General features: G+C 38.8%; 1 protein-coding gene across 1 annotated transcript; it reads left to right on the top strand.

Annotated features, from left to right (window-relative positions):
* The first annotated feature begins 1,627 nt into the window (after positions 1 to 1,627).
* On the top strand, positions 1,628 to 25,445 carry LOC117497873. The gene is made up of 12 exons (XM_034149903.1): positions 1,628 to 1,937; positions 2,176 to 2,677; positions 8,859 to 9,093; positions 9,618 to 9,774; positions 12,282 to 12,372; positions 12,467 to 12,529; positions 13,417 to 13,619; positions 16,396 to 16,527; positions 19,421 to 19,605; positions 20,918 to 21,066; positions 23,772 to 24,047; positions 25,146 to 25,445. The coding sequence occupies exons 1-12, from the start codon at positions 1,628 to 1,630 to the stop codon at positions 25,351 to 25,353; spliced, it is 2,511 nt and encodes an 836-aa protein (XP_034005794.1). The 3' UTR covers positions 25,354 to 25,445.

The raw sequence follows: 25,445 nt of genomic DNA, 5'->3' as shown, positions 1-25,445 counted from the left end.
CTTAGTCCTTAGTTACTCCAGGGAGATTGTCCCTGTAATTGGTAATTGTAAGTCGCTTTGGATAAAACGTTGGCTAAATGAAATGTAATGTAATGTAATGAAACACGGTTTTCTCATAACTTCAGTGAAAATGCTCCAAACGGCCCAAAACGTCACAGGTTTGGTAACGATGCAGCCATCAACGCATCTAAGCGTATTATGGGATGTCATCAAATGCCGTTGGCATGGCGACAGATTCGTTAGTTCAAAAGTTTGCAGTTCAAATATTCTGCTGCTTTTCCAGGCCTTTTTACTTTCTTTTCTTCTCTCATCACACATTCAAGCCCCCAGTGTTCATGTATCATTTAAATCTAAATTCTTCACTTTCTTCTTTCTTCTATTACATTTCAGCGTAGCAGTTTAGCATCAGCTTTTCAGCATAAAGCATTCCCACTAGCAATTTCTTCAGGAATTGCATTCTCTAGTTTTATATTTTGTTACTTCCCTTTGGTTCCCCTAGCCCAGTAGGGAACGTAACAGTCTGTCTGCTTAGGAAGGAAAAATGACAACCCCATGAGCCCTGACTACATCCCCAGCCTGTTTGCACACACGTCAGCTGGACAGCGGCAGAGAAGCATCTATGCCACCAGCAGATTTGAGCATACTCAGCAGATGAAAAGGAAATGGACTGAGACGTTGGTTCCTGATAGTGACCATGAAACTGTGGCACCTTCCAGCACCAGTGATGCCACTGGGTGTGACATCACCTTAGTTGAACAGTAGGGCGGGCCATACTATTTTTTTTTTGTAAATCGATCGAGAGGGGTGTTCAAATTATGTATTTTGGCGTGTAGAACACAAATCTGAAGACATTTTTCAATTCTGATAAACCTAACCTACATCAATTTGCAGTTGATTATTATCTATTTTTTGATTATTTTGCTATTCTTCTGGAAAAAAGAGACTAAGTTGGGGGGCTTTTATTTAGAAGTCAGGGCTTTTATGTTCCTGTCTGAAGTGAAACTTACAGGAATTGAAACTTACTTGTGTATCAGTGTTTTCAGTGTGAACTAGTTGAAATGGCTCAAGTCAAAACAAGGGCAAAATCTACTTCTCATTTGAGTAATCTTGTTGGCACTGGGCGAGAGCTGTTGGTGTCTGAACTGCCAACTGTGAGGGATATCCTGAGGTATGGCATTTACTTGAGGGATCAAAGTAAAGATGATAGGAGGAACTGCCCAGTGGACCAGCTGGTGGGTGACATCTTCCCTGGTCTGATTGGTCAGTGGAGCAAAGCCAATGCTCTTTTCAAGCCACCTGTTATTAATGAAAAGGTGACCATCATGTCCAAGCTCAAGGAGGTCTGGAATCAAGCAGTGAAGTTTTCCCTTGGGAAGGGCAAACTTGATGCCAAAGAGAGGTTCAGTGTCAAGTTAGACTAATTATTTGATATTTTGACTTGCAAGTGTCGGATTACCAGTTGTGAGGGGGGAGGCTGTGATGGCTGTGTGATCCAAGCCCACATTCACTGTTCCTGCAGCAGAGACACAAGGATTCCTTTAAAAGATCTTGCATACATCAAGGGACAGAAAAAGAGGGTTGGAAGTAAAGGACCCCACCAAATGGGGGAAGGCAGGGGATGGAAAACATGGCTGAGGAAAGGAGAAGGAGCAAGGAGGAAAATGCTGCAGCAGCAGACAAAGCAGCCAGGAAGGATGTTAAGAGATTTTTGGCAGATGGTGATGAGGATCTGGAATTGGAGAGTGGTGCTGAAGATGAGTTTGTCCCTGAAGTTGAGCTCTTCCCTGAAACTGAACCTGAGCCTACAGCTTCAACAAAAGTACAGAAAAACTATGATGATATTCCAAATATTACGCTTGCTAGTGTAAGGTATGGCATAGGGCTGAGACCAACTGCAGCTCTGATTGATGCAGGAATCATCACAGAAGACAACACAAGTAAAGTGATTGATAAAAACAAGGTCAAGAGAGCACAGGAAAAGTTGATGAGAGAGCTGGGAGAAGAGTTTGAGGAGAAGTGCAGAGAGATGGGGGGATCTCCTGCATCCTCTTTGATGGGCGGATTGACCTGACAAATGTGATGATGGAAGCTGAGGGCAGTGACCAATCTTTTCCTGCAAAGATCAAAGAAGAACACTATAGTGTCGCTAGTGAGCCTAGTCACATCCTGTTTCAGCTGGACTGCCTCAAGTCCCAGAGGAAGGAGGTGCTGGACCTTGTGATGCCAACTGTGAGAAGATCCTCCAAACACTGCTGTGCTCTGAGGATCAGAAGGAGATAATTGAGTGGGTGATCCTGGCCATTAGGGGAGAGGGGGACCCAGACACTCAGCTGGGGGACTCCTCTGTCAGGACCAGAAGGACACCTGACATCAATTGTGATGCTTCCAGCATTGGGGACTTGATCAGCTGGTCAGAAGGTGTGTCAGAGCCACCTCTCACCTGCTTGCTAAGCACCTCGGAGGTGAAAAACGTCATCAAAACCCCCATGGAGGTACTCAACTGGCCTTGCCATACTCAAAGCATTGAGAGGGTTGTTAAAATGGTGACCGAGGCTTCTGCTAAGTACTTCTCACAGGAAAAGAGGGATGGAGGGATCAGAGCTCAAGAGACCAGCAGGAGACTGATGTCCAATAATGAGTCAAAGCAGGACTTGTGCAACCTTGCAAAGTTCAAGAAGTCAGAAGATTGATCTTTGAAATCTTATCCAGTTATATATATGCAGTTCACCTGTTAATAAATATGTAAAAAGGATTTGGCTTTGTCAATATAAATGATTTCCCTTATATCTTTTACTATCTTAAATAGAGGTTCGAAAGGGTAAAATTGCCGATTTCGAAATACAAAACGATGTAGGTTAGAGTTATCCTATCCAAAGAATAAGCTCATATTTGAATTCCCCATAAAAAAACACATAATTTAGACACCCCTCATGTTAGGATTTCCTTCAGATTCATGTTGGCACCTGAGTATGACCCGCCCTAGTTGAACAGGTAGAATGTGTGAAAGATTACCACAATTACTCTCAAGCCATTCTTAGCTCAGGTATTGTGGAACCATGCTCAAATGCAGCCTGCCAAGCTACAGTCAAGGCATTGACAAACGAGTGTGCACGATCAAGAGCTGAGGTTAATTGTCTTAAGGACAAAGTTAATGTGCTGTCTTTCAATGAAGAAGCCTTCAAAGGAAATGATGAGATGGTACAGGAACTAACAGGCCTACCAAGCTATGCTAAAATTATGGTTGTTTTTGGTTTCCTGTCTGGGTTTGTGAAAGCCGGTCCAAGACTGATTCCCTTTTTATTAACATTGATGAGAATGAGGCTTAACTTACCTTTATATTTTTTTATTTATCTTTTTCATATGTCTAAGAGAAGTGTTGTCAGAATGTTCAACAATACTTTAGATGTCATGTTTGTCAGACTGTCACCACTTATATTTTCGCCCTCAAAAGATCAAATTCAGGTTAGTCTGCCCATGTGATTCAGGGATAATTTTAGCAACTGCACTTCCATCATTGACTGTTTTGAAATGTTTGTAGAGAAGCCAAATAATTTAAGGGCACGTGCACAAACATACTCCTATTACAAGCACCACAACACTGTCAAATATCTAATTCATATAACACCACAGGGTGTTACATCCTTTGTGTCAAAGGGCTAGGGGGGATGCACAAGCGACAAGTACATTACATAAACTGCTCATATCTTGAGAAATGATCACCAGGGCCCAGTAGTTCAAAACTTTGAATCCCTATCTGATCGGATCAGATTTGGATTTTGGGTAGTTCAAAACCAAAAAACAGGATTAGGATCACTTTGATATCCAATCAGATCAGGACATCAAATCCAAGCTTTAATCTGGATCAAATCTTCAAAACGGGTAGTTCAAACCGACAACACAGGATTGGGATCAGTTTGATCCCAAAAAACTGGATTATCTTGATCCCACCAGAGGGGTGGATTTCCAGTGGATTACCAGAGCAAAATGTACTGTATCTGTAAAAATAAGAATACATTTGTCATTGTAAGAAGAGTACGTTGCTTTAAAACAATATATATAGCTAGCTGCCAGCTGGAGAGATGATGTTAGCTAGAAATACCATTTGCTAGCAACTGGCTAGCAAGCTAACATCATCACTTTAGACATAAATACAACTATAATAAAACAAAAATACAGTTGGGGGTAGCAAATAGGGATCGCAACCAATAATCGCCGTCTTTACCAAATCTCTCTCTCTCTCTCTGTCCCGTTTAAATGCGCTGTGTTTGCTGCCATGACGTAAACAAACTGTCGGAGTCTGTCACAAAGATGGCGGCGGGCATTCCGGAAATGACGTACTTGGTACCCATGTTAGGCCCCGTCCACAAGGAGACGAAACGGGTGTTATCCGCTATAGTTCTTTATCGTATGGACGGTTCGTCCACACGAGGCCGTAACGGAACCACGGAAACGGAGCCCTCAAACGATAACGCATCCCAAAGTGGGAAGGTCTGCTAACGTAATGCTTGCGGCACCGTGTGTACGCCCTAAACGATCATAGCCCCGCCTCTCCTCACCTCTCCTGCTCACCCCCGCGTCACCCGCGTCATTGCTGATGCGTTTCGCCAACAACAACAACAATGGCGGATCACAGGGTTGTGTTCTTGCTCCAGGCGCTACTGACCATGATACAGATGTTAGTGCAAAATCTACAGCTCCTCTACCACAACCATCAGCAACAAGTGGACATGGAGAACTACATGTTGCATGTTGAACAACCAGGCAACCATTGCAACCATGCTCAGGGGGTCTTCTTCGCTGCTTTTGGTGTATTTTGTGGCGGAAGTACAGCGCCACTTACAGGCCCGGCATATGTACTACAGCGCCTCCAGCGGGTCGAGCGGTCTCGTGTGGACGGACACGTTTCTTGAGCCGATTCCGTGTGGACGGAAGACTTTTTTGATATCGACTAAGGTTCGTTTTAATTTTCATCTCCGTGTGGACAGGGCCTAAGAAAGTAGAAAATACATTTAGACATTTAATTTTATTTTAGGGGGAAGGGAGGGAGGGATATTTTTTTTACAGCAATGTTTAAGTCAAGTTCTTCCTGTTCAGTTACATTCAAGACAATTGTTCACAACTTATACACACACTGTTTGTTTAGCTGTGGCTGTGTTTAAGTGAATATAATGATTTCAACATTATAAAGAAAGAAATAAGCAGAACATTTCTATTATAAGGGCAAACAAATAATGGAATAAATATTTAAAAAATAGTGATGGCTATAAGTTAGTAAACTACTTGTTTTAGGTTTTGAGAAAGATTGAGATTTGGGTAAAGATATGATTTAATGTAACAAATAAGTCAACGTTGACTTTTCTTTATATTTAGTCACCTTGACTCATGACAATGACATGGGTTATAGATTAATTATAATACATCAGTTTTAGTGAATATAAGTACAAACGTTAAGGCCTGGCTCTGTCATAAGTTTAAAATATGCACTTTGCAGACCACACCACATTGAAGCACCACCCTGACTCTCACATTCTCGTATAATTTGCTGAGAATATGTGACAAAACTAGTTGGGGCAGAGTGTCAAAAAAGGATAAATCTGAAAACGTCATCAGCCAGCCAGACATACTGTACAGTGTGACACACGCACAAACCAAAAAGTCAGAGCAGAGACCTCAGAGACAAAAGGACCATTTGAATGAGAGTTTATCATCAGACTTCATATTCCTGAAGGTAAGACAACCATCTCTTTCTGCACATTTGTATTATTCCTCTGCCTCTTTAAACACACAGCAGGGCAGTTGGCAAAAGGCAAACTTAAAAACTACCTAAACAGACTTACATTTGTGAAAAATAAGACCTACATACATGTAAAAAGCCGTTATGTGTTATTCTCATTCAGTAGCAAATACTGAAGAAGCAAAGCTAAATGACTGACAGAAAGGAAAAATATATACTTTTTGCCTTCACAAAATAAGGAAATCCGAGCAATATACTTGTTTTATCTCTGTTTGAACCAATCGAAGCCCACTGTTGAACCAAGGCTTGTAAATCAACTGATGTCAATCAGCAGATCACTAGATGATCCTTAGATAAAGTAACAATGTTTGGTTTTGTCTGATTCTAATTAAGTGCTCACTGAAAAGGTGTTAATAATAATAGTAATAATAATAATATATATAAGTATAATTGTATAATATAGCACCTTTCATAATCCCAGGGCCTCACATTTCACCAAAAATACTCACGGATTTCCATATTTGTTCTCTCATATTTAAAGGTGGGGTAGGTAAGTTTGAGAAACCGGCTCGAGATACACTTTTTGTTATATTCCATGGAATGCTCTTAACATCCCGATAGCAATGAATATCTCAAGTGCTTTGACAAAAAATCCATAAAAAAATGTCATCTGTGGAAGCCGTAATACTGTAAAAAGCACGACCAATCATTTTAGCCGGCCCGGCTAAAATAACTGGATGGCCTGCCTGCCTGTCAGCCTTCCATCTGTGCACAAACTTATCTCGTGCCCTCATTGGTCATGTGCGCGTTCGTGTGTGTTGGAGGAGGGGCTCTGTAAGGAAGTGGGAGATTTTTTCCGGCTGTGTATTTTCAAATTCTAGCGCACTCGAGCTGGTTTCTCCAAAATTACCTACCCCACCTTTAATAAGATAAGATTCAGATGGATAAAGTTAGAGGAACAACTTTCAGTTTAGTATAAGGGCTGACATTATTGGTCATTTTCATTAGTGATTACCTGATTTCATGTATAATTGATTATACATGAAATGCCAAAAAATAGTGAAAAATATTCATTCAAGTTACTGAAAGTCAAAAGACATGTCTTTAAATGTCAATCCAGAGAGATATTCCGTTTAACATAATTGAGAAAAGAAAATAAGTATATTTTATAAAGGCCAAAATGCTAACTTCCTGGTGAAAAATATGCCATACCATCCGCACTATATACTATATAGATTTAAAATTAAAATATAACGCCTTGAGTTAAAAATAAATACATTTTAAATAGTCTCTAAAGGACCAAAAGGTGCTGTCAAGTTGAAATGTAGGTTTCACAAGATGCAGAGTAGAAATAATTTTGAATCTGCTCAGTATTTGCATATACCTTATAACATTTGCATCAGTGTTTTTACGCTGACGTGTCTCAAGAAAAAAAGGTAAAAAATGAAAACATGCCACAGTAATTATGGCTGTGAACAAAAGAAAAGAGGAACATGCTTTAGGCCTTTTTCCACAGCAGACACTTGATGTCACAGTATTCAAACCTCTGTTTATTCCACAGTTTTTTACTCTTCTAATCATTCCTCTGAACCTTCCTGCTTCACTGGCTTGACAGTACAGTATGTGATTGGTTTAGCATCAATTACATAAAGGATGATTCACTGTCAATAGATGGAGTTTTAATTAAAAGAATGTTTAAGTTTATGTGTGTGATTATGGAAAAATGTCATATAATTCACGTATAGCACATGTAAAAACAAATAACAATAAAATGAATATTGCAGTTTTGAGCAATGGAAAATATGTTAGATTACAAGTTAATGAAAATTCATACTCTTCACTTTTTTAGCTACTTTGTGGTAAGAAGTGCATGAGCAATACAAATCAATTCTCTATAATATAGTAAAAAGCAACAACAAATATTCATAAAGTGGATTTTAGGAAAGAAATAGACTGTTTATTAGGTCAGGACTTTTGTAACATGATGATTTAGTTGAGTTAAATAAATGAGTACTACCAGAAAATGTTATGCTTTATGTCAGAGGACCAAAGAAGAAATGTCTATTTAAAAGTACTTTAAGCTTCTCTTAAAAGGGGCTGCTGAAATATTTTTCATCTTAAGAAGATTTTAAAGGAAAATAATTTGCCGTTTATAAAAAGGGAGCTCGGTAATCTGTTTCCTTTGGAAAAGTGATGTTCCTTCTTTCTATTTTCTAATGCAGTGGTTAACTCTAATTGTCTGACCATATATTATTTTCAGACAAACCACATGCATTTACATTTTTATTGATTATTTAAGCAAATTTAAACCCCCAATAGCCCCACTATTTATTTCATTACTTTATTTGTTTTTATTTATTAATATTTAAAAAAAGTTGTGTGCTTACTGCTTTGTCAATTATTTAAAATATGTATATAATTTCTGGAGCTTTTCTTTGTAAAATACAAAAAGTATCATAAAATTGAAGTAGTTATGAGTCAGTGTCCTATTATCATAAACAGTATGTTATACTTTCGGAGTATTAATACTGATGAAGTATGTGTAAGCAGCATTTCAATTTAAGCAGATCAATGTTAGCATCTGGATTTACCTTTTTAAAACAATAATCAGATGCTCATAAGTACATTCAAACAGATTTCCTTGCTATAATAATATGTCCTTTTCTAAAGTGCTATTAAAACATCTAAAAGATGTCCACAATAACAGTAATTCTACTTTCTCTTCCAGCTCTGTGACTGGCATCCTCCAAAATGATTCGCCTGCTGCTCCACCTGACTGCTGTCCTCCATCTTTGTAGCTTTGGCTCGGCTACGGATCTTTGCCAGGGAGACACTCAGTAAATATATAGGCGTAGCTTTTACACAGGAATTGTATGTGTTTTTCCCAATTATTTTAGTTTGCGATGGGTTGACAAATGAAAGTAAAATGTTGAGTATTTCACAATATTATTTGAAGTGTAAATTCACCCCTCAGGATAATTGAACATCTTTGAAGGTCATCAGGCGATGGTATTTGTCCTGGATGCAGGATGAATGCATGAGCACAGATGTGGGTCTTTAGCAAATATGTGCTTATTCTGACGATTTTATTATATTCCTGTTCGTCTGTCCTTCCCTCCTCCAGATGCCACCTGTGCACGGTGACCGGCCCCACTGTTGTCGACATCCAGGGCCAGGTGGACTCTGTCCAGGATCGGTGTGCTTATTCTCTGATGGACTCCCAGACTAACCCAGGTGTCCAGGTGCAGGCATCATTCCAGGAGCGACGCCGTAGAGACGTCAGCTTTCTGGACCGTGTGATCCTCTATGTGCAAGATCCAGGTGTTCATATTTATCTGGAACAAGGCGGAGAAGTGAAGGTAAAACATAGGGTTCACTTTGAGCTCTGGGTAATGGACACTGTGGGGGAAACTTCTGAAGCAGTTGGAAACAGGACTCAGAGAGACACGAGGAGAGCTGGAGCTTTGATGGCAAACACTGATGGTTTATTTGGAGCTTCGGCCGGAGAATTCACAAGACATGTCACGGGCCACGATCTGACCACACGGTTGTGATGCCAAATCAATTCTCAACTCTTCTGTAGTTCCAGGTTTTAACTAGTTCGGAGTGTAATAATCAACATTCTTTATCAGCGAGACTAAACAAATATGGACCCTGAATCTAACTAGAGCTGTAATATGCGCCAGGGAACAATGAACTGTGTCAAAGGTTGAATACCTAAGCAAATTATTCCCTAACAAGATACATATCGCCTTGGATATTGTAATAACAGGAGTGTTGTCTCTTCCCGCTTCTGAAGGCTGCATTACATTATAGGAGTATAATTTTGATTGTATAACATTTATTAATTATTGGAGTAAAGTTCCCTCTCCTTCTGTCGCAGCTGAACGACCAAACACTGATGCTGGATGCCACGGCGACGGTTGTTCACGGCGTGGAGCTCTCTAAGGACAAGAGTGGGGTGACCGCCAAGACTTCCCACCTGAACAACAACCTGACCGTCTTCTTTGATGGCTACACTGCACTAATACACATTGAAGGTACAGAAAAATGCATCCTTTTTTACACAGCTATTTTGCATGTCCAGGTTTACATGAGTGTGATAATACAAGTTCTTCCAACAAGTCCTCCAACTCATACGACCAAATAGGTCGATTGTTCAGCAGCTTATTACGATCTATAGTCATGTTTTAAAGTTTAGCACCACTAGTGGTCGTGTAAGAAACAACAATTTGCGGCAATTGCAAACGCAACGAAAATCCTAAATTGTAGAATAGTTTGGCCATTAAAATGCTTTTTGATTTGATTTCTAGCGAGAAGTGTATATTGTACTTTTAGAATCCATGTCCAGTGGATGTATAGGATCTATGGTTTGATAGATATCACGAAGATGATTTGAGGTCTCGCCAGGAGAATGTGTATGTCTTTCCCCCAATGTAAAGTTAGCGTAAACCCTCACGGGGTGAAAACAATATTTCCGGTCTCGAAGTTTTCATAATAAAACCGTATTCCCCTCACTGTCAAATGATTTCACAGTGATATCTGCACTACTCATCCACTAAAACACATCAGTTTATCCTTGTTAATTACACAATATTGATTGGTTTAAATTGTGTACACTGCTTTTGTGTTTTTCCCATAGATTTTACCCTTTCGATTCTGAGAGACACATTTCTTTTTTCAGAGGTTTTGATAGGCTAAAACATCGAACTACCCATAATCCTCAGCTATCGTTGAAGCTCGGTGATTGGATGTTTTAGCCGCAATGCACGTTGGGATATGGTGTTTATGCGTTGTGAAATCCGAAAACATTTAAAATAATAATAATACTTTATTCCGAGTGTGCTTGCTTTTCTCTTTGGAAGTCATCACATAACGGCATTGTAATACACGGTTCGGCTGCATTAAATATTACACATCTGCCGTAGTTCTGTATTTATAGAGCCCTGATTAGAAGACCTTTGGACAAACTGGAAGAAGTGCCGCCGAAACTGAATATGTGACGTGGATCATAAATATATCAGCAATTAAACAACATCTTCCATTTCTTTTCACACAATACGTCTCCTTGCAGTATCAACATTAATTCGGCTGACTTTTATATTTGATCCAATTGGTAGATAGGTTATTTACACCATAACGGTGCACAGCTGATAGAAAGGGACTTGTAGTTTTTAAAGATATTACTGATTTTCTTTGAATTAAAGAATGTAAATACTGAGTTGAGAGAATAGTCAGGGGTTTTGGGTAATGGGAGACACATCTATGGAATCACAATTTCAATAGTTTACCATTAAATGACGGATATACCTCAGATATTAATGTGTAGAACTACAATATGTGAAATAATATAGCAATATCCTGTAAAATGATGTGAAAACATGAATAAAACTACACATCTTCATCTACCTACATAAGTGTCCTACACTAATAATACAAACTTATTATGGCATTGTATGCTGTGTGTTATTTGTAACATCTTCATAAAGTATAATTTATTGTGTTAACACTGTAAACTTGACCGTTTTTTAACCCGCACGGCCTAGTGGTTAAAGCACGTTATTGAGTTTTTTTATTGAATATCTTATATTTGATGAAAACATTTAAATATTAAGAGTAGCATACATACAAAATAGGGGGAAAGTAGAAGGTCAATGATAGAAATATAGAATAGAAAATATCAACAGTTTAGTGCAGGACGTCCAAAGATATTAATAGGAGGATGTGCAAAACAGACAAACTAATAAGGCTTTATTTAAACATTAAAGAATACTTGAAGTTAAGGTCTTCTTTTGAATAAGAAAAAAACGTTGGGGGTATCTACAGATAAATATTAAGCCTGACAAAGTACTTAACGTCTAATATATTGCATAGTTTATTTTGGCACTTGACAATCACCTTCCCTGAATTTTACTCAGGTGTAACTAAAGTCTGCTTTAAGGGTTGTTTATATTTCACATCATTAATCAGAATCTGCAAAGTAACCCAAATACATTTAGTGGAGTAAAACCAGGTTAACCTCTGAATTGTAGTGGAGTAGAATTACAAAGTAACAATACATTGCATGTTTTACATGCTGCTGTGCATTACTTGGGATCAATAAAGTATATCTTATCTTATCTTATCTTATCTTATCTTATCTTATCTTAAGACGATCGATGGCTACTGCCATATTTGCTAAATGTGCCTCTGAACCTTGACAAGTGCATGTTTCAAGGCTTATCAATTAACAACAGGAGGGGTCACAGACATAAGACCAGCTGTTAAATAAAGCTCTTCTGACCTTAGCTGTCATGTGGGTATATATTAATGCTGCCCATTATGGACACAAGCAATTTTCACCCATTTATGAATTATATGTTTAAGCAATAGCTCACGACAGGCCTTGGTATATGCTCAGTATGTCACAGCTAAGGGGCGTGGTTCGGCCCGACGCGAACCCTCCAACCTTGCTCTGTATCCTCAAAAGTGAGCATGTTTTAGCGAATGAATGCTTTTCTTTAGTGTGCTGCTGGGTTATTTATCTCTTTCGCTTGAAACTAATCAGGACCGACTGGATCTTCTCCAAATGTGACGGGTTTATGTGGCAACTCCAGCAGTTTCAGGATATCAGAGCTCACTGATCTCAATACAACAGGGTAAGACCTGCCACTTCTGGTGTAAAATGTCCCATTTACTGTGGGGTCCTTGTATAAAACAATAGTGTGTTTTTTCTGTTTGTCACCCTCCTAGCTGTGATGTGAAGTACGAAGACACAGCGGACAGCACGATCAACAGCGTCGCAACGACTGAACAGTGAGCAAGACAAGCACACACTCATCGGTCTAATTCAATAATTTTTTCACAAATAGTTTAACAAATCCAAGTGCAATGATGAGACATAATGGAGACATGTAAAAGGGGAAACCCATAAGCTATCTGAAGCTTGAGAATAGGGGCCCAGACCCTAAGCAGAAAGAATTTACAATATATATTACTAACATTTCTAGAAATTGAGAATATTCATACAGAAACATAACAAGCTACAACTACAACACCTGACACTAACCAAACACCCTTAAACTCTACACATAAAAACGAAATGGTCCCACAATAATGAATTGAATCAGTTAAAATAGGTAAGATATAATAAGCAGACACATTACAAGAGAAGATAGTAAACTTCCCCAGCCATTGAGTTTATTCGATCTTTGACATATGCTTAACAACATGCTGCCTTAAAAACGTTTTAAAGAAAGACATTTTCATAGTGTTCTCTGTCAGCAGTTCAATGGTGTGTGATTGTGTGAGACTGTTTATTACTCCTGATGTGCAGATTATAAAGTCCAATAAAATGTAAAAACTCTGGAGAAGCTGATAGTAGGTATATGATTATTATTATTAATATTTACAAAAAAATCATATTCATTTTGTATTATTTGTATTATTAGAAAACTATCTAACTACGTAACACGTTTTCAAATACTTTTATTTACATTTAGCTAATGCTTTTATTCAAAGCCAATTACAGTAAGCGAAATCCAGAATCAATCCTACGAGTACATTAGATTCAAATAAGCCAAACCATTCATTCGAAATTAGAAGGTTTCTGTTTGTATTACATTACGTACATTTCAATGTCTTGTAGTCCATGCTGGTAAACATTTTCCCTGCTGACTAGACTTTATTTTATCGTCTTACAGCTGTAATCTCCTGAAGGGGGCGCCCTTCACGGCCGGCCACAGCCACGTCGACCCGGAGCCCCACGTCACCGCCTGCCACGACACTTTGAGCAAATATCCCTCCGGAGACGGCCTCAACTGTCAGTTCTTTGAGGCCTACGCCAAAGCCTGCAGCCTGTACAGCGCAGACGCTATCGATGGCTGGAGGTCAAAGGTCAACTGCTGTAAGTCGATCTTTAAAGTTACTTTTTTAAGACAGGAGCGGAATGTAGCAAAGGTTTGTAGATTATTCAAACTCGGGGGGCTAAATGTTGCGTTATGCAAAGTGAGACGATTCAAAACTCAGGTAAAGTAAGGTAAGGTACGTTTATTTATATAGCACATTTCAGACGCAGAGGCAATTCAAAGTGCTTTACAGTACATGATCATTAACACATAATAGTTAGACAACAGAGAAGAACACAATAAATAAACATAATGGAATAACAGATTCATAAAGATAATGCATTAATGAGATACAAAATAGTTTAAAAACAAGTTAAAAGGCTTCTGGGTAAGCGGCTCTAAAAAGTAGTGTTTTTAGCCTCGACTTAAAAGAACTCAGCGTTGGTGAAGACCTCAGGTTTTCTGGAAGTTTGTTCCATTTGTGGGGAGCATAAAAACTAAAAGCAGCTTCGGCATGTTTGGTTCTGAGCCGGGGAACAATGAATAAGCCCGCCCCCGATGATCTCAGAGCTCTGGGGGGCTCGTAACAGGGCAGCATGTCAGACATATATTGGGGTCCCAAACCATTTAATGCTTTATAAGTTAGCAATATAATTTTTAAATCGATTCTGTAGGCTACTGGTAGCCAGTGCAGAGATATGAGTACTGGGGTGATGTGTTCTACTCTTTTTGTTATGGTCAGGACTCTGGCAGCGGCGTTCTGGATTAGTTGTAGTTTTTTAACCGATTTACACTATTACAGTAATCAAGCCTGCTAAAAACAAATGCGTCAACTAGTTTTTCAAGGTCTTGTTGAGACATGAATGTTCTAAGTCTGGCTATGTTTTTCAGGTGATAGTTTGCTGATTTAGTAACTGTGTTGATATGGGATTTGAAATTGAGGTCGGGGTCCAGAACTACACCTAGATTTCTCACCTTTTCCGATGTATTTAGCAGTAGGGCTTCTAGTTTAGCGCTTACTTCAGCCCGTTCCTCCCTTTTGGCACCAAAGATAATTGTCTCTGTTTTGTTTTTGTTTAATTGTAGGAAATTGTTGCTCATCCAGCTACTGATTTGTTCCATGCAGTTGGTGAGGGATTGTAGTGGTCTGTAGTCGCCAGGCTTTATTGTAATGTATAACTGAGTGTCATCCGCATAATTGTGGTACGACATTTAGTTTACTTTTAGGATCTGGGCTAGTGGAAGCATGTATATGTTGAATAGAATTGGACCAAGAATCGACCCTTGGGGAACTCCACAAGTCATTGCTGTTTGTTGCGATTTAAAAGAACCAACAGACACAAAGAAGTCCCTGTCCTGCAGATACGATTTGAACCAATTAAGTGCTTTGCCAGATAAACCAACACAGTTTTCTAGTCTGTCCAGTAATATTTTGTGGTCCACTGTATCAAAGGCGGCAGGTTGTAAACATCGGGTCCTCCGAGTCACTGTACGGGTTCCCCAAATCGTTTTTTATATTTTATAACAATTATATATATTCAATAGCTGCAAGAATAGTTAAAGTTAGCTCATTCAAATATTCATTAATTAGACCACGCCCACTCAAGACAGGAAGTTAATTTGTTTATGTTGGCTAATTTCTGTAATCTTAGTGAAATCATCAACCAATAATAAAATGTATAATACAATTAATATATTTGTTAGCTAGCTGTTTGAATAGTAATGTTGGAGCACTGAACGTGAAAAAAGAAACTGAGACGTAGACTGTAATTAAATGTATTGTGTCAACACATTAGTTGAAAGCAATAATAATAAGTCAAACCAAATCTTGTTTATTTAAACTTAGTATTATTGCTTTAAACTAAACTAATACAGTTAGCTTAAAGTGTTAAAGGTGGAGTAGGTAAGTTTGAGAAACCGGCTCGAGATACACTTTTTGTTATATTCCATGGAATGCTCTTAACATCCCGATAGCAATGAATATCTTAAGTGCTTTGACAAAAAATCCATAACAATTTTTAATCTGTGGAAGCCGTAGTACTGTAAAAAGCACGACCAATCATTTTAGCCGGCCCGGCTAAAATAACTGGATGGCCTACCTGCCTGTCAGCCTTCCATCTGTGCACAAACTTATCTCGTGCCCTCATTGGTCATGTGCGCGTTCGTGTGTGTTGGAGGAGGGGCTCTGTAAGGAAGTGGCAGATTTTTTCCGGCTGTGTATTTTCAAATTCTAGCGCACTCGAGCTGGTTTCTCCAAAATTACCTACCCCACCTTTAACCATATCATATTACTGGCCCATTTTGTGATGTGTCGTCTTTAGAGATCCAGTACTTTCGTTTTTGGCACGTTGGCTAATTTCTGTAACGCTAAAATACTAATTCATTTGCTGTCCTAATTATACCGTTTTTATCACTGTTAAAATGTACATCATCTGAAAATAGCCATCAATCCTTGTCCAATCACGTGAGCAAGCTAACCTGTGCCAAATCACTGCACCGTGATTAGAAAATATCTTTATAAATTACACTTTAGTCCACTTGAAATTGTTTGACACATGATCCAAAGAAGGATCGAAGAATTAAATAACTGAATCGGTTAGATGGGGGCTTCATTTAAAACAACAAAACTCGAAAGCTCAAAGGTTGTCTGGTAGGGGTCAGCTTCTGTCCCCAGACACACAAATGGAGAAGCAGCATTCAGTTTGTTCTAAAAAACTTCTTCAAAAATATGTCTTTCATGATTCTTATAATGTTTTTTTGTAAAGCACTTTACATAGCCTTGCTGTTGAAATGTGCTCTCTAAATAAACTCTCCTTTCTCTTTGTGTCTCTGCAGCCGCGGAGCCTCAGGCCTTCTGTCAAGGCCGGTTCTGCAGCTCTCATGAGTTCTGCGGAGAGACCAGCGGGGGAACCCGGTGCTTCTGCCGCGCTGTATTTGCCTCAACAGTCACATCAGATAAACCTTTTGGTGAGAAGGCTGTTACAAAAAAAAGATTCACAATAATCCCCTGTGCTTTGTCCTACTGAAGCAAAGTATGTTCATAGACGATTTAAAAAGGAGAAATGTCCTGTATCAGTGTCAAATGTTTCTCCATTGCCCAGCCTATTAATGGCAGGTCCTTTTTCTTTACCAAACCACTTTTTCTTGGGTGCATTCACACCAGCCTTTTATAGTCCGGTTGAATCGAACCCTGGTGCGTTTAGCCGCTTGGTGCGGTTCATTTGGGTCGGTGTGAACACAGTCCGAGACCTCTTAAGTGAACTAAACAACCGGACTCTGGTCCGCTAAAATAGGTGGTCTCGGAACGCTTGCTTGCGAACTCTGGAGCGGTTCATTGCTGGTGTGAACGCAGTCCGCACCAAAACATAGGAAGCGTAGTATTTACGTGTCACAAGAACGTGGATGTCTTCAAAAAATCTTTAGCGAAAGAGTCTTTCAAGACATCCGCGGTTGTTTAGTTAAAGAGTGAAGCAGAATTAAGTATTGAACAGTGTCGTGAAAATGACAAAAAATGCTCCGTCAACTACACAAAATTAAGAACCCCTGTCGTCGGTGAAACACCCCTCCTTACTGCAGAACGTCTCTCATTATATGTGTTATAATGTTTTTTAACGGACGTTGTCTGATTATATAATCATATGCGCGGGCCGCTAGTGTCTGTTGATCTCCAGATTAACAGCAGCATGAGAATAACCTGCCGAAAGTGCCGATGCTCCATGGCGGAGGCTCCGGTAGAAATTGCCGGGATTTGCGTTTTTACCCCCTTAATGTCTGACCAATCAATGGTTGAACAGCATTTCCGAGCACATGACTTGTGTTTAAAGTTTATAGTCCGTTTGAGTTTTGCCCGTGTGAACGCAAACCGAACCTTCTGAAAAATGAAACAATGTAACAAACTGTGGTCTGGTGCGCACCAGAGAAGCGGACTATTAGGTGTGAATGCACCCTACCAATAGGCGCTTTCACACCGCAGTACTTTTCCCACAAAGGTTCATCAGAACTTAGTTCATGAGAACTCTTTAGTTCTCATGAACTAAGTACAGATCGCGTTCACACCAGAATAAGTCCCTGGGGGAGGATTAGGCAAATGAAGCCGCTGACGTCACTTCTTCTTCTTCTGCTTTGGGTTTACTGGCATATACTGCCACCCGGAGTCCCCGGCCAGAAGTCCCCGGAGTTGGGGACTGGCTTCAGTAGAAGCTGCTGGGACTCCCAGCAGCTTCTACTGAAGCCTTCCGAGTAAATTGCCAGAACGCCGACACCTCCTCATCTCCACCGCTCCCATGTTTTCATTTGTGTTGCTATAAGTTAGTCTCTCTGCGTTTGTGCACTGGGCTAATGCTAATGCTAATAATGCTAATGCGAGGATAATAAAATGGCGGCTTCACAAAACTTTTTGGGAGTTTTACGGGGCGTGGTTTGCAATCCGCCCAGCCAATCAGAAATAGGAACCTTTTTCTCCCACGAAAGTCCCTGCTCTCTAGCAGGGACGGAAAAGGGGGTAAAAAGGTTCTCATGAACTAATTTTAGTACCGGATTTTTTTGGTGTGAACGCAACATTTCGGAAATATATCGGAACTAAAGTGGGAAAGTACTGCGGTGTGAAAGCGCCTAATGAAAAAACATCATGGGGCAGAGGACAGATGTGAAGGAGAGTTCCTCAAGACTTAGGAAAGAGAATCTGAACGCGCGTACTCTGCATGACGTAAATATGGTGCGACAGTGGATGTTATTGCAGTAGTGAAACTACAATTATCCATAGATGGACTACTTAAAGCGCATCTAGATAGTTCACCCCGTGCCTTCTTATCATGTGAAACATATTACTTATTCTATGCTTAATAATAAAAAGCATATTCTTTAATGCTTAATAATCCGTGTATCTACCGTCCATTTGTTTTTCTTTATTAAACACGTAAACGGAAGAGCGTCTGAGAGGCCTTTTTGCATTTTGCTTTATACCTTACTAAATGGTCAAATGGTCCTTGGAGCGAGGGGCGGGGCGAAACTCACGGAAGTGATTTCAAAACAAAAGCACTCATTTGCTAAAATCACACTTTGAATCGCTACAGTATCCTGCTGATGGAACGGTGATTATTATAAACAAGGGGAATTTAGCGATCACAACGAAAAGGGCCAAGACACATATTGAGCCCAGAAAATGGATGTTATTAAGGGCTGTAAATATAATAAGCCTATGTCTAAAAAGGACCATTTGACCATTTAGTAAGGTATAAAGCAAAATACAAAAAGGCCTCTCAGACGCTCTTCCGTTTACTTGTTTAATAAAGAAAAACAAATGGACGGTAGATACACGATTCTTAATAACAACCTGTAACTTACATGATACCAATTTGTCAGTCGAGATCAGAGGTTTTTGTAAACGTAAAAATGGTGAACCACTCAAACTTTAAGGAATGTTTGGATGCATTTTCTCCGTTTCTTTCCGAAAGGATGGTGTATTCTATGCTAAATGAAAATAACTAAGGAACAATTTCTTTTATCTAGAGAATCCGAACAGCTCTTATCATCGCTGACCCCTAGTTACTTGGAGCAATTTCACTCATTTATAATTTTTCCGAAACAACTAACACAATTTGAATGCATCCTGAGTCTATTACCTTTAATGAGAGAAGAATATATACCTCTACGCTTCTTTCGCCTGTATTGACCAACATAAATGTAATTTCTTTTTAAAACATAACTTTTTGACACATTACAATGACATTTTTACAGAATTCCTTTATTCGTCCCACAGTGGAGAAATTGACAGCTTTAAGAGGTCAGGGTAAAGGTCAGATAAAGGGCTGATTCTACCTTTTGAATGCAGTGTAATTTAAATCTGTTTCACGGTGTTCAGGTGAGGCCCTAACCTGCGATTCACAGCTGGTCACTCTGTACGGTTGTCTCCTGGAGGACAAGGGCATCAGCTACTCAGATCTGCACCTCTTTGACTCGACCTGCATAGGTGTAATGGACAATGTGACCCACATGGTTTCCTTATCCTTCAACTTCCAGACCAAACCATGTGGGACACTTATCAAGGTGGGTGCCTCTCTTCCGATTTTTGACTCTCAACAAGCAGCCAGACGTCCTCTGTAGGTTTTATTCATTCCCTAATTGTGGCTCTGACATGTGATGTCAATTAAAGATTCAAGACTCAAAGATTTAAAGGCAACAAAAAATATACTTAAAGAGGTCCTATTATGATGTTTGGGGTTTCCCCATTCCTGTAGTGTATTACAAAGGTTTGTGTGCATGTAAATGGTCTGCAAAGGCTAAAATCACAAAGTTTCCTCCAGAGGGAGTTTCTCTCCCACACACTCCCCCCCTGCCTGAAAAACCTTGATTGGACTCCTTCGTTTGCTTCCATAGCATAGTGACATCACTTTGTAACACTCATGCTTCTATTGACTGGCGCTCCAACACATTGTATGTGAAAGCCTAGGGGGCGGGACCCTTTTGAACATTAAAGCATGTAAACATGTCACAGTAGAGGAGCTAAATATAAACATGAAAATGAGGATAACAGGGCCCTCTTAAGACATGAAAATAGTGCTGGTAGAAATAGAAATAAAATAAAAATAAAGTGCAACTAGGGACCATTCCGACTCTTTTTCGATCATTTTGGCTGTTAGCACATTTAGTATGAATTATGGCAAGGGTGTAATTTTTAATTTTTAATTTTGAAAGTTTAACCTCAGCTCCTATAAGAAGTATGTAGCCAAAATACAGACACTAATAGGATTAGATTCATTTAGATGTACCTTATTGATCTCAAATTGGGAAATGGTTTTGTTGGAGCAGCCTGTTAACGAAGCACAAAAAATATATATGTATACAGAATACACAATTTATAATATACAGAATAAGTACACAACACACTATAATAGACCAGCCTACTACTAAAATAAATATGTAAATACAATACTACAAACATTATGTGCAAAACAGTTGCTAAAACCTGAAAGGAAAAAATCGCATAACACCTTTATATAATTATTTATTATATAATTTTTTAAGCAGTTTTAGGAAGGGTTCAATTGTCCTCCAAGGTATGACGTACTTATTTTTTCCTTTAATTAATCAAAATCAATATTAAAAAATAGAAAAGTATGAATAAAAATATCGCTCTTGCGTTTGGTATGCAGAAAGCAATTGTATTAAATGAAATGAATATATATGTTAGTTATGATTAGGATAACGTTGTTTTGGCAGTTTTCTGAAAAGGACATTAGAGAAACAATTTTACAAGTGAGACATAAAAAGGTCATATATAAGAAACAAGAGCTGAAGGTTGAATGAACTTGTGTGGATTGTCTTCAGTAACAATGTCTGACGCCCTGTGACGTTGCAGATGAACAACGAAGGCGAGGTTATCAACAAGAATGGCGTCATGCTGGAAACCACCGGCGAGGACATTTTTGACTTCACCTGCCCCTTCACTTTTCCAGAGATATCCATCGATTTCTCAGTGAACATCAAAGTGAAGAGTGGCTTCAGCAAGTATGTTCCACAATGCATCGTGCACAGTCAAATGATCACAACTATTCCCTTAAAAAAAAATGTCAAATATATTTTATTGATATGGATAAGTTATACAAAGAAAAGAATGTAAGACAATTCAACAACTTTTAACTTGTTGAATTGATTTAATACTGTTAGTTGAATTTTAGTTTACACTCTTGAGAGAAGGGATGTCAGTGGTGGAAGAAATACTCATATCTTGCACTAAAGTAAAGGTAGTAATACCACAGTGTGGAAATACTCTAACAAGTCCTACATACAACATGTTAATTAAGTAAATGCAAAAAAGCATTATCATCAAACTGTACCAAAAGTAAAAGTTCTTATTATGCAGAGTTGAACATTTGAGAATACTATTTATATCATATTATTAGCTTATAATTATTGATGCAAAGTGTGTTTATTCTAGATTTACTTAGTAACTTGAGCCGCTTGTTTAACATCTTAAGAATTAGAAAAAGCTTTCATATTGTCCCGAACTTGGAAACACAAGGTATTGAACTCAAATGCACGACCCAGGAGACAGAGGTAAAGTATGAGTAAGATACTTTATTCCAAAAATCAGGATATAAATAAGGATTGACACTCTTGATGAGGTTACAAAAAAGGTTCAAAAAAGGCACAAAAGAAAATCGCTCACTAAGTGAGGAACAAACTTACAAAATAACTTGAGAGCATAAATCAGGCTTGAGACAAGGTGAGTAATCGCTGGTACGCTGACTACTTGCATAGGACAGGACAAGACGAACTGACACGAAACAAGGGGAGACTGGGGAATTTAAACAAGAGGTAACTGGCACAGGTGGAAACAATCAGGGGCGGGGCTGGCGCTGTTGAGAGCGGGAGACACACACCAGGGTTGGGAGTCAAGGAACCTGGAATGAAACGTAACAGGTGAGTGTCAAAACAAAACAGGAAGTGGGAGACAATACAAAAATGGACTAAACAAAAACATGAAACATGACTAGACTCAACACTTTTGACGGGACACAACACATATATAATAATGCAAACATAAATAAGGGACATTTCAATGGAAAAATAAGAGCAAATGTATATAAAAATAATTTGTGTAAATAAAAAACCTTTACATTTAGGCCGACCTGGAGGATAGCATTGCAAGGGCTTCATCGACTAAAAGCAATCATTTTCATTCAGCAGACGCTTTTAGTCGAAGCTACTTACAGAAAATCATTAAACTATAAAGATACAAACGTGCTTTAAAAAAAAAAACTAGAAAAATGCAGATATATATAAAAACAAAAAAAAGGTCATAAGTCAACTTTATTGTGAATCTTTCAGTTTGTGTGTACAGACAGAGAGATCAAAATACCATTTCCCACAATCCCGAATACAAAAATACAAATATGTATATCCTATACAATCCACAGACACATTTATGCATATGCACACATTAAGATAGAAAAACACAACAATCAATATATACAAAATAACAGTCACTTCAATATCTTTGGGAATGTACATTAGTGCAAGATTGTCCATAGCAGCGTAAAAAAGTGTCTGGTGCTGGATTGGAGTGAGTGTGTGGGGAGTTATAGTCCAGTGGGGAGAGGGGGGAGAGAGGGAGGGAGGGGAGAGAGGGGAGAGAGTTCAGCCTCCTGACAGCCTGGTGTAAAAAACTGTTCTTTAGTCTGGTTCTGCTCGACCTCAGGCTGCAGAACCTCCTCCCTGAAGGCAGGAGGGTGAAGAGGCAGGTGGAGGGATGGGTGGGGTCACCCACAATGCTGAGTGCTCTGCGGGTGAGGCGGGTGTTGTAAATGTCCAGGAGTGATGGGAGTGAGGCACCAATCATCCTTTCAGCTGTGTTCACTACGTTCAGGGTCTTGCGACTGGATGCCGGAAATAATCCAAACCATTGGAAATGCTGATGCGTTTCAAAGGGGTTAACTCTTTAAGTGCCTTCACAATAAAGTATATCTTAGAGGCAGTCACATGACAGCCTGCAGTGCACAGCCACGTCAGTGACTAACAGCATATTTTAGAAAAGAGTAGAAGATTTGCCTATACTCGGTTTTTAAGTGCCAACTGGTTTAACTGGCTTGGTTTTGAATACACACAGTAAAAAGGCACAAGAAAATACTACTGTGGATTTAAACAGTGGTGGAATGTCACTTAGTACATATAGTACTGTACTGTAGTGGACAAGCAACTAGTACTTCAATAGAGTATTTTCACATTATTCTAATTTATACTAATTTCCCACTACATTGATTTTGCAGCTTAAATTTGTAGGTATTTTGCAGATTTATCTGACAAACATACATACACATATACAATATTTAAATTAACTTGTAAATTCTGATATATTTGTAATAAAGTAAACCTTATCTTTACCACCTGCAAAATTAAAGTGATGAATGCAATAATGCATCAATAATGATATAACAATAATGTTATACATGATTCTGAATAGGCCATACTGAACAATGAGAAATTCAATTTTTGGTCCTTGAGGTTTATTTTGCTTGGGTACGATTTTAAATGCGGGAATTTGAGTCGTAACTGAGTATTTTTACACTGTAGTATTGCTACATTTACTTTAGTAAATGTCTCAGTATTTCTTCCAACTCTGGCTTAAAATGTGGAGATGTGGGCTCTGTGAAGACTTTCAAATAACAGGGAATCAGAAGTGCTCCAAGGTTTCAGTAGTCTGTGAGTATAAGAGAGCTGAGATGTTGGTGTGTTTTCAGCCCTGCTACAGTGGCGTATGTTACATCTGGAATCTGGAACTACACTCTGACCATGAAGGCTTTCATGGACGCCCGTCGTACGCTGTCTGTGACTCCAAACACCGAGCTCAGAGTGAACCAGAAGGTCTGGTTTGAGCTGAAGGCAGACGACGTGGATGGGAAAAAGGTTTCTTTGTTGACGGAGTCCTGCTATGCAACCAGCGACCCGTCGCCTAGTACGCACCTAAAGTACGACCTCATCAGAAACGGGTAAGAGACACAAGGAGGAACAGCTTTATTTGAAGAGCCATGGACATTTTTTTTTCTGATGCTGTAAATTGGAGGCTAATATATTCAAAAATAATGTATTTATTCCAGGGGAGGCATTTGGATTTCGTGCTCCATTTTAAAATAAAATAGGGAAATTAAAATATTTGAATAACAAGATTTTGATTTACTGGAGGTAGTGGTTCTATAGGGAGTTATATACTTTATACTTTGTTGAAGCTTATTTTAAAATTACAACTTCTCTGCCTCACCTATGCAGAGTAACCTTAAATCATATCATAAGAGGTATTCAAATAATATCTTACTCTCTTTTTAGATAAGAAAAAGTACAGAACTGGAGTTTTGATAGATCTGTACATTTTGATAGTTTAGCTAATCTCTGACCCAAAGTTACACAATCCACCGGTTTGAATGTTGTACAGGAATCTCTGAGGAAATGACCCTACACTTACTTGATTTATTATGTCAGTAAACATTTTGGGTTTAAGGTCTCAATTGTTGATAGATAAATAGATTTGCTTTAAGGGCGGGGCCACCTTGTGAGTGACGACTGCTACTTTGACGTTGTTTATTTAACTTTAAGCTTTTTTATAGTTTATTTTAATATTTTGGTTGCTAAAAGTGTGTTATTCAGTATTTAGTCAAACTTAACTTCTGTCACTATTGGTCAAAACAATACAGATGACTAACATGCCAAACTTGAGGCTTCATAAAACCAATGGGTTTTTGGTTACTTTTACTTCTTGTATACAGTCCACATTATTCCAAATAGATTTGATTTTCCTACAAACTTGTCTGACAGACTGCATTACGTAATTGCGTAATATTTGGTAATCGCGTCTCTCAGCAGTTTAGCTTTTATTAAATTAATACTTCACCAAGTCACCTGTGAACAATAAGGTGTGTTGTTCACACAATTAGTTGTTTACACACTTGGTTATTTATTCATTCAGTTCATTTGTTTGAATCTGAATGTATTCTGGTTTCATGGGAGGATTTGATGCTGGATTCAGATCCTATAAAGGCTATGAAACAATAAATGACCCCTGATGTTTTATGTGTTTCCCTGTTTCTAAACAGCTGTGCAAACCCTTCTGACAACACTATTGTAATTGAGAGCAACGGACAGGGACTGACCAACTACTTCTCCTTCAACATGTTCCAGTTCAAAGGGAACTCTAAAGACATTTACCTGCACTGCAGGATGAACCTGTGTCTCAAAAGTGACAATTCCTGCACCCGGGTACGTTCACAAAAAGACTCAGAGACACAAATACACAGAAGCTAACTCTTCGTCCTGCAAGTGTCACCCTAGCACATCAGTTTCACATCAGCATTTTACTTATAGCTTTATATACTCTAGAAATTAGGATTTTTGCA

This window comes from Trematomus bernacchii, unplaced genomic scaffold, assembly GCF_902827165.1.
Source record: "Trematomus bernacchii unplaced genomic scaffold, fTreBer1.1, whole genome shotgun sequence".
NCBI lineage: Eukaryota > Metazoa > Chordata > Actinopteri > Perciformes > Nototheniidae > Trematomus > Trematomus bernacchii.
The sequence above is the reverse complement of the archived record's forward strand: the minus strand, read 5'-3'. Positions and strand labels throughout refer to the sequence as shown.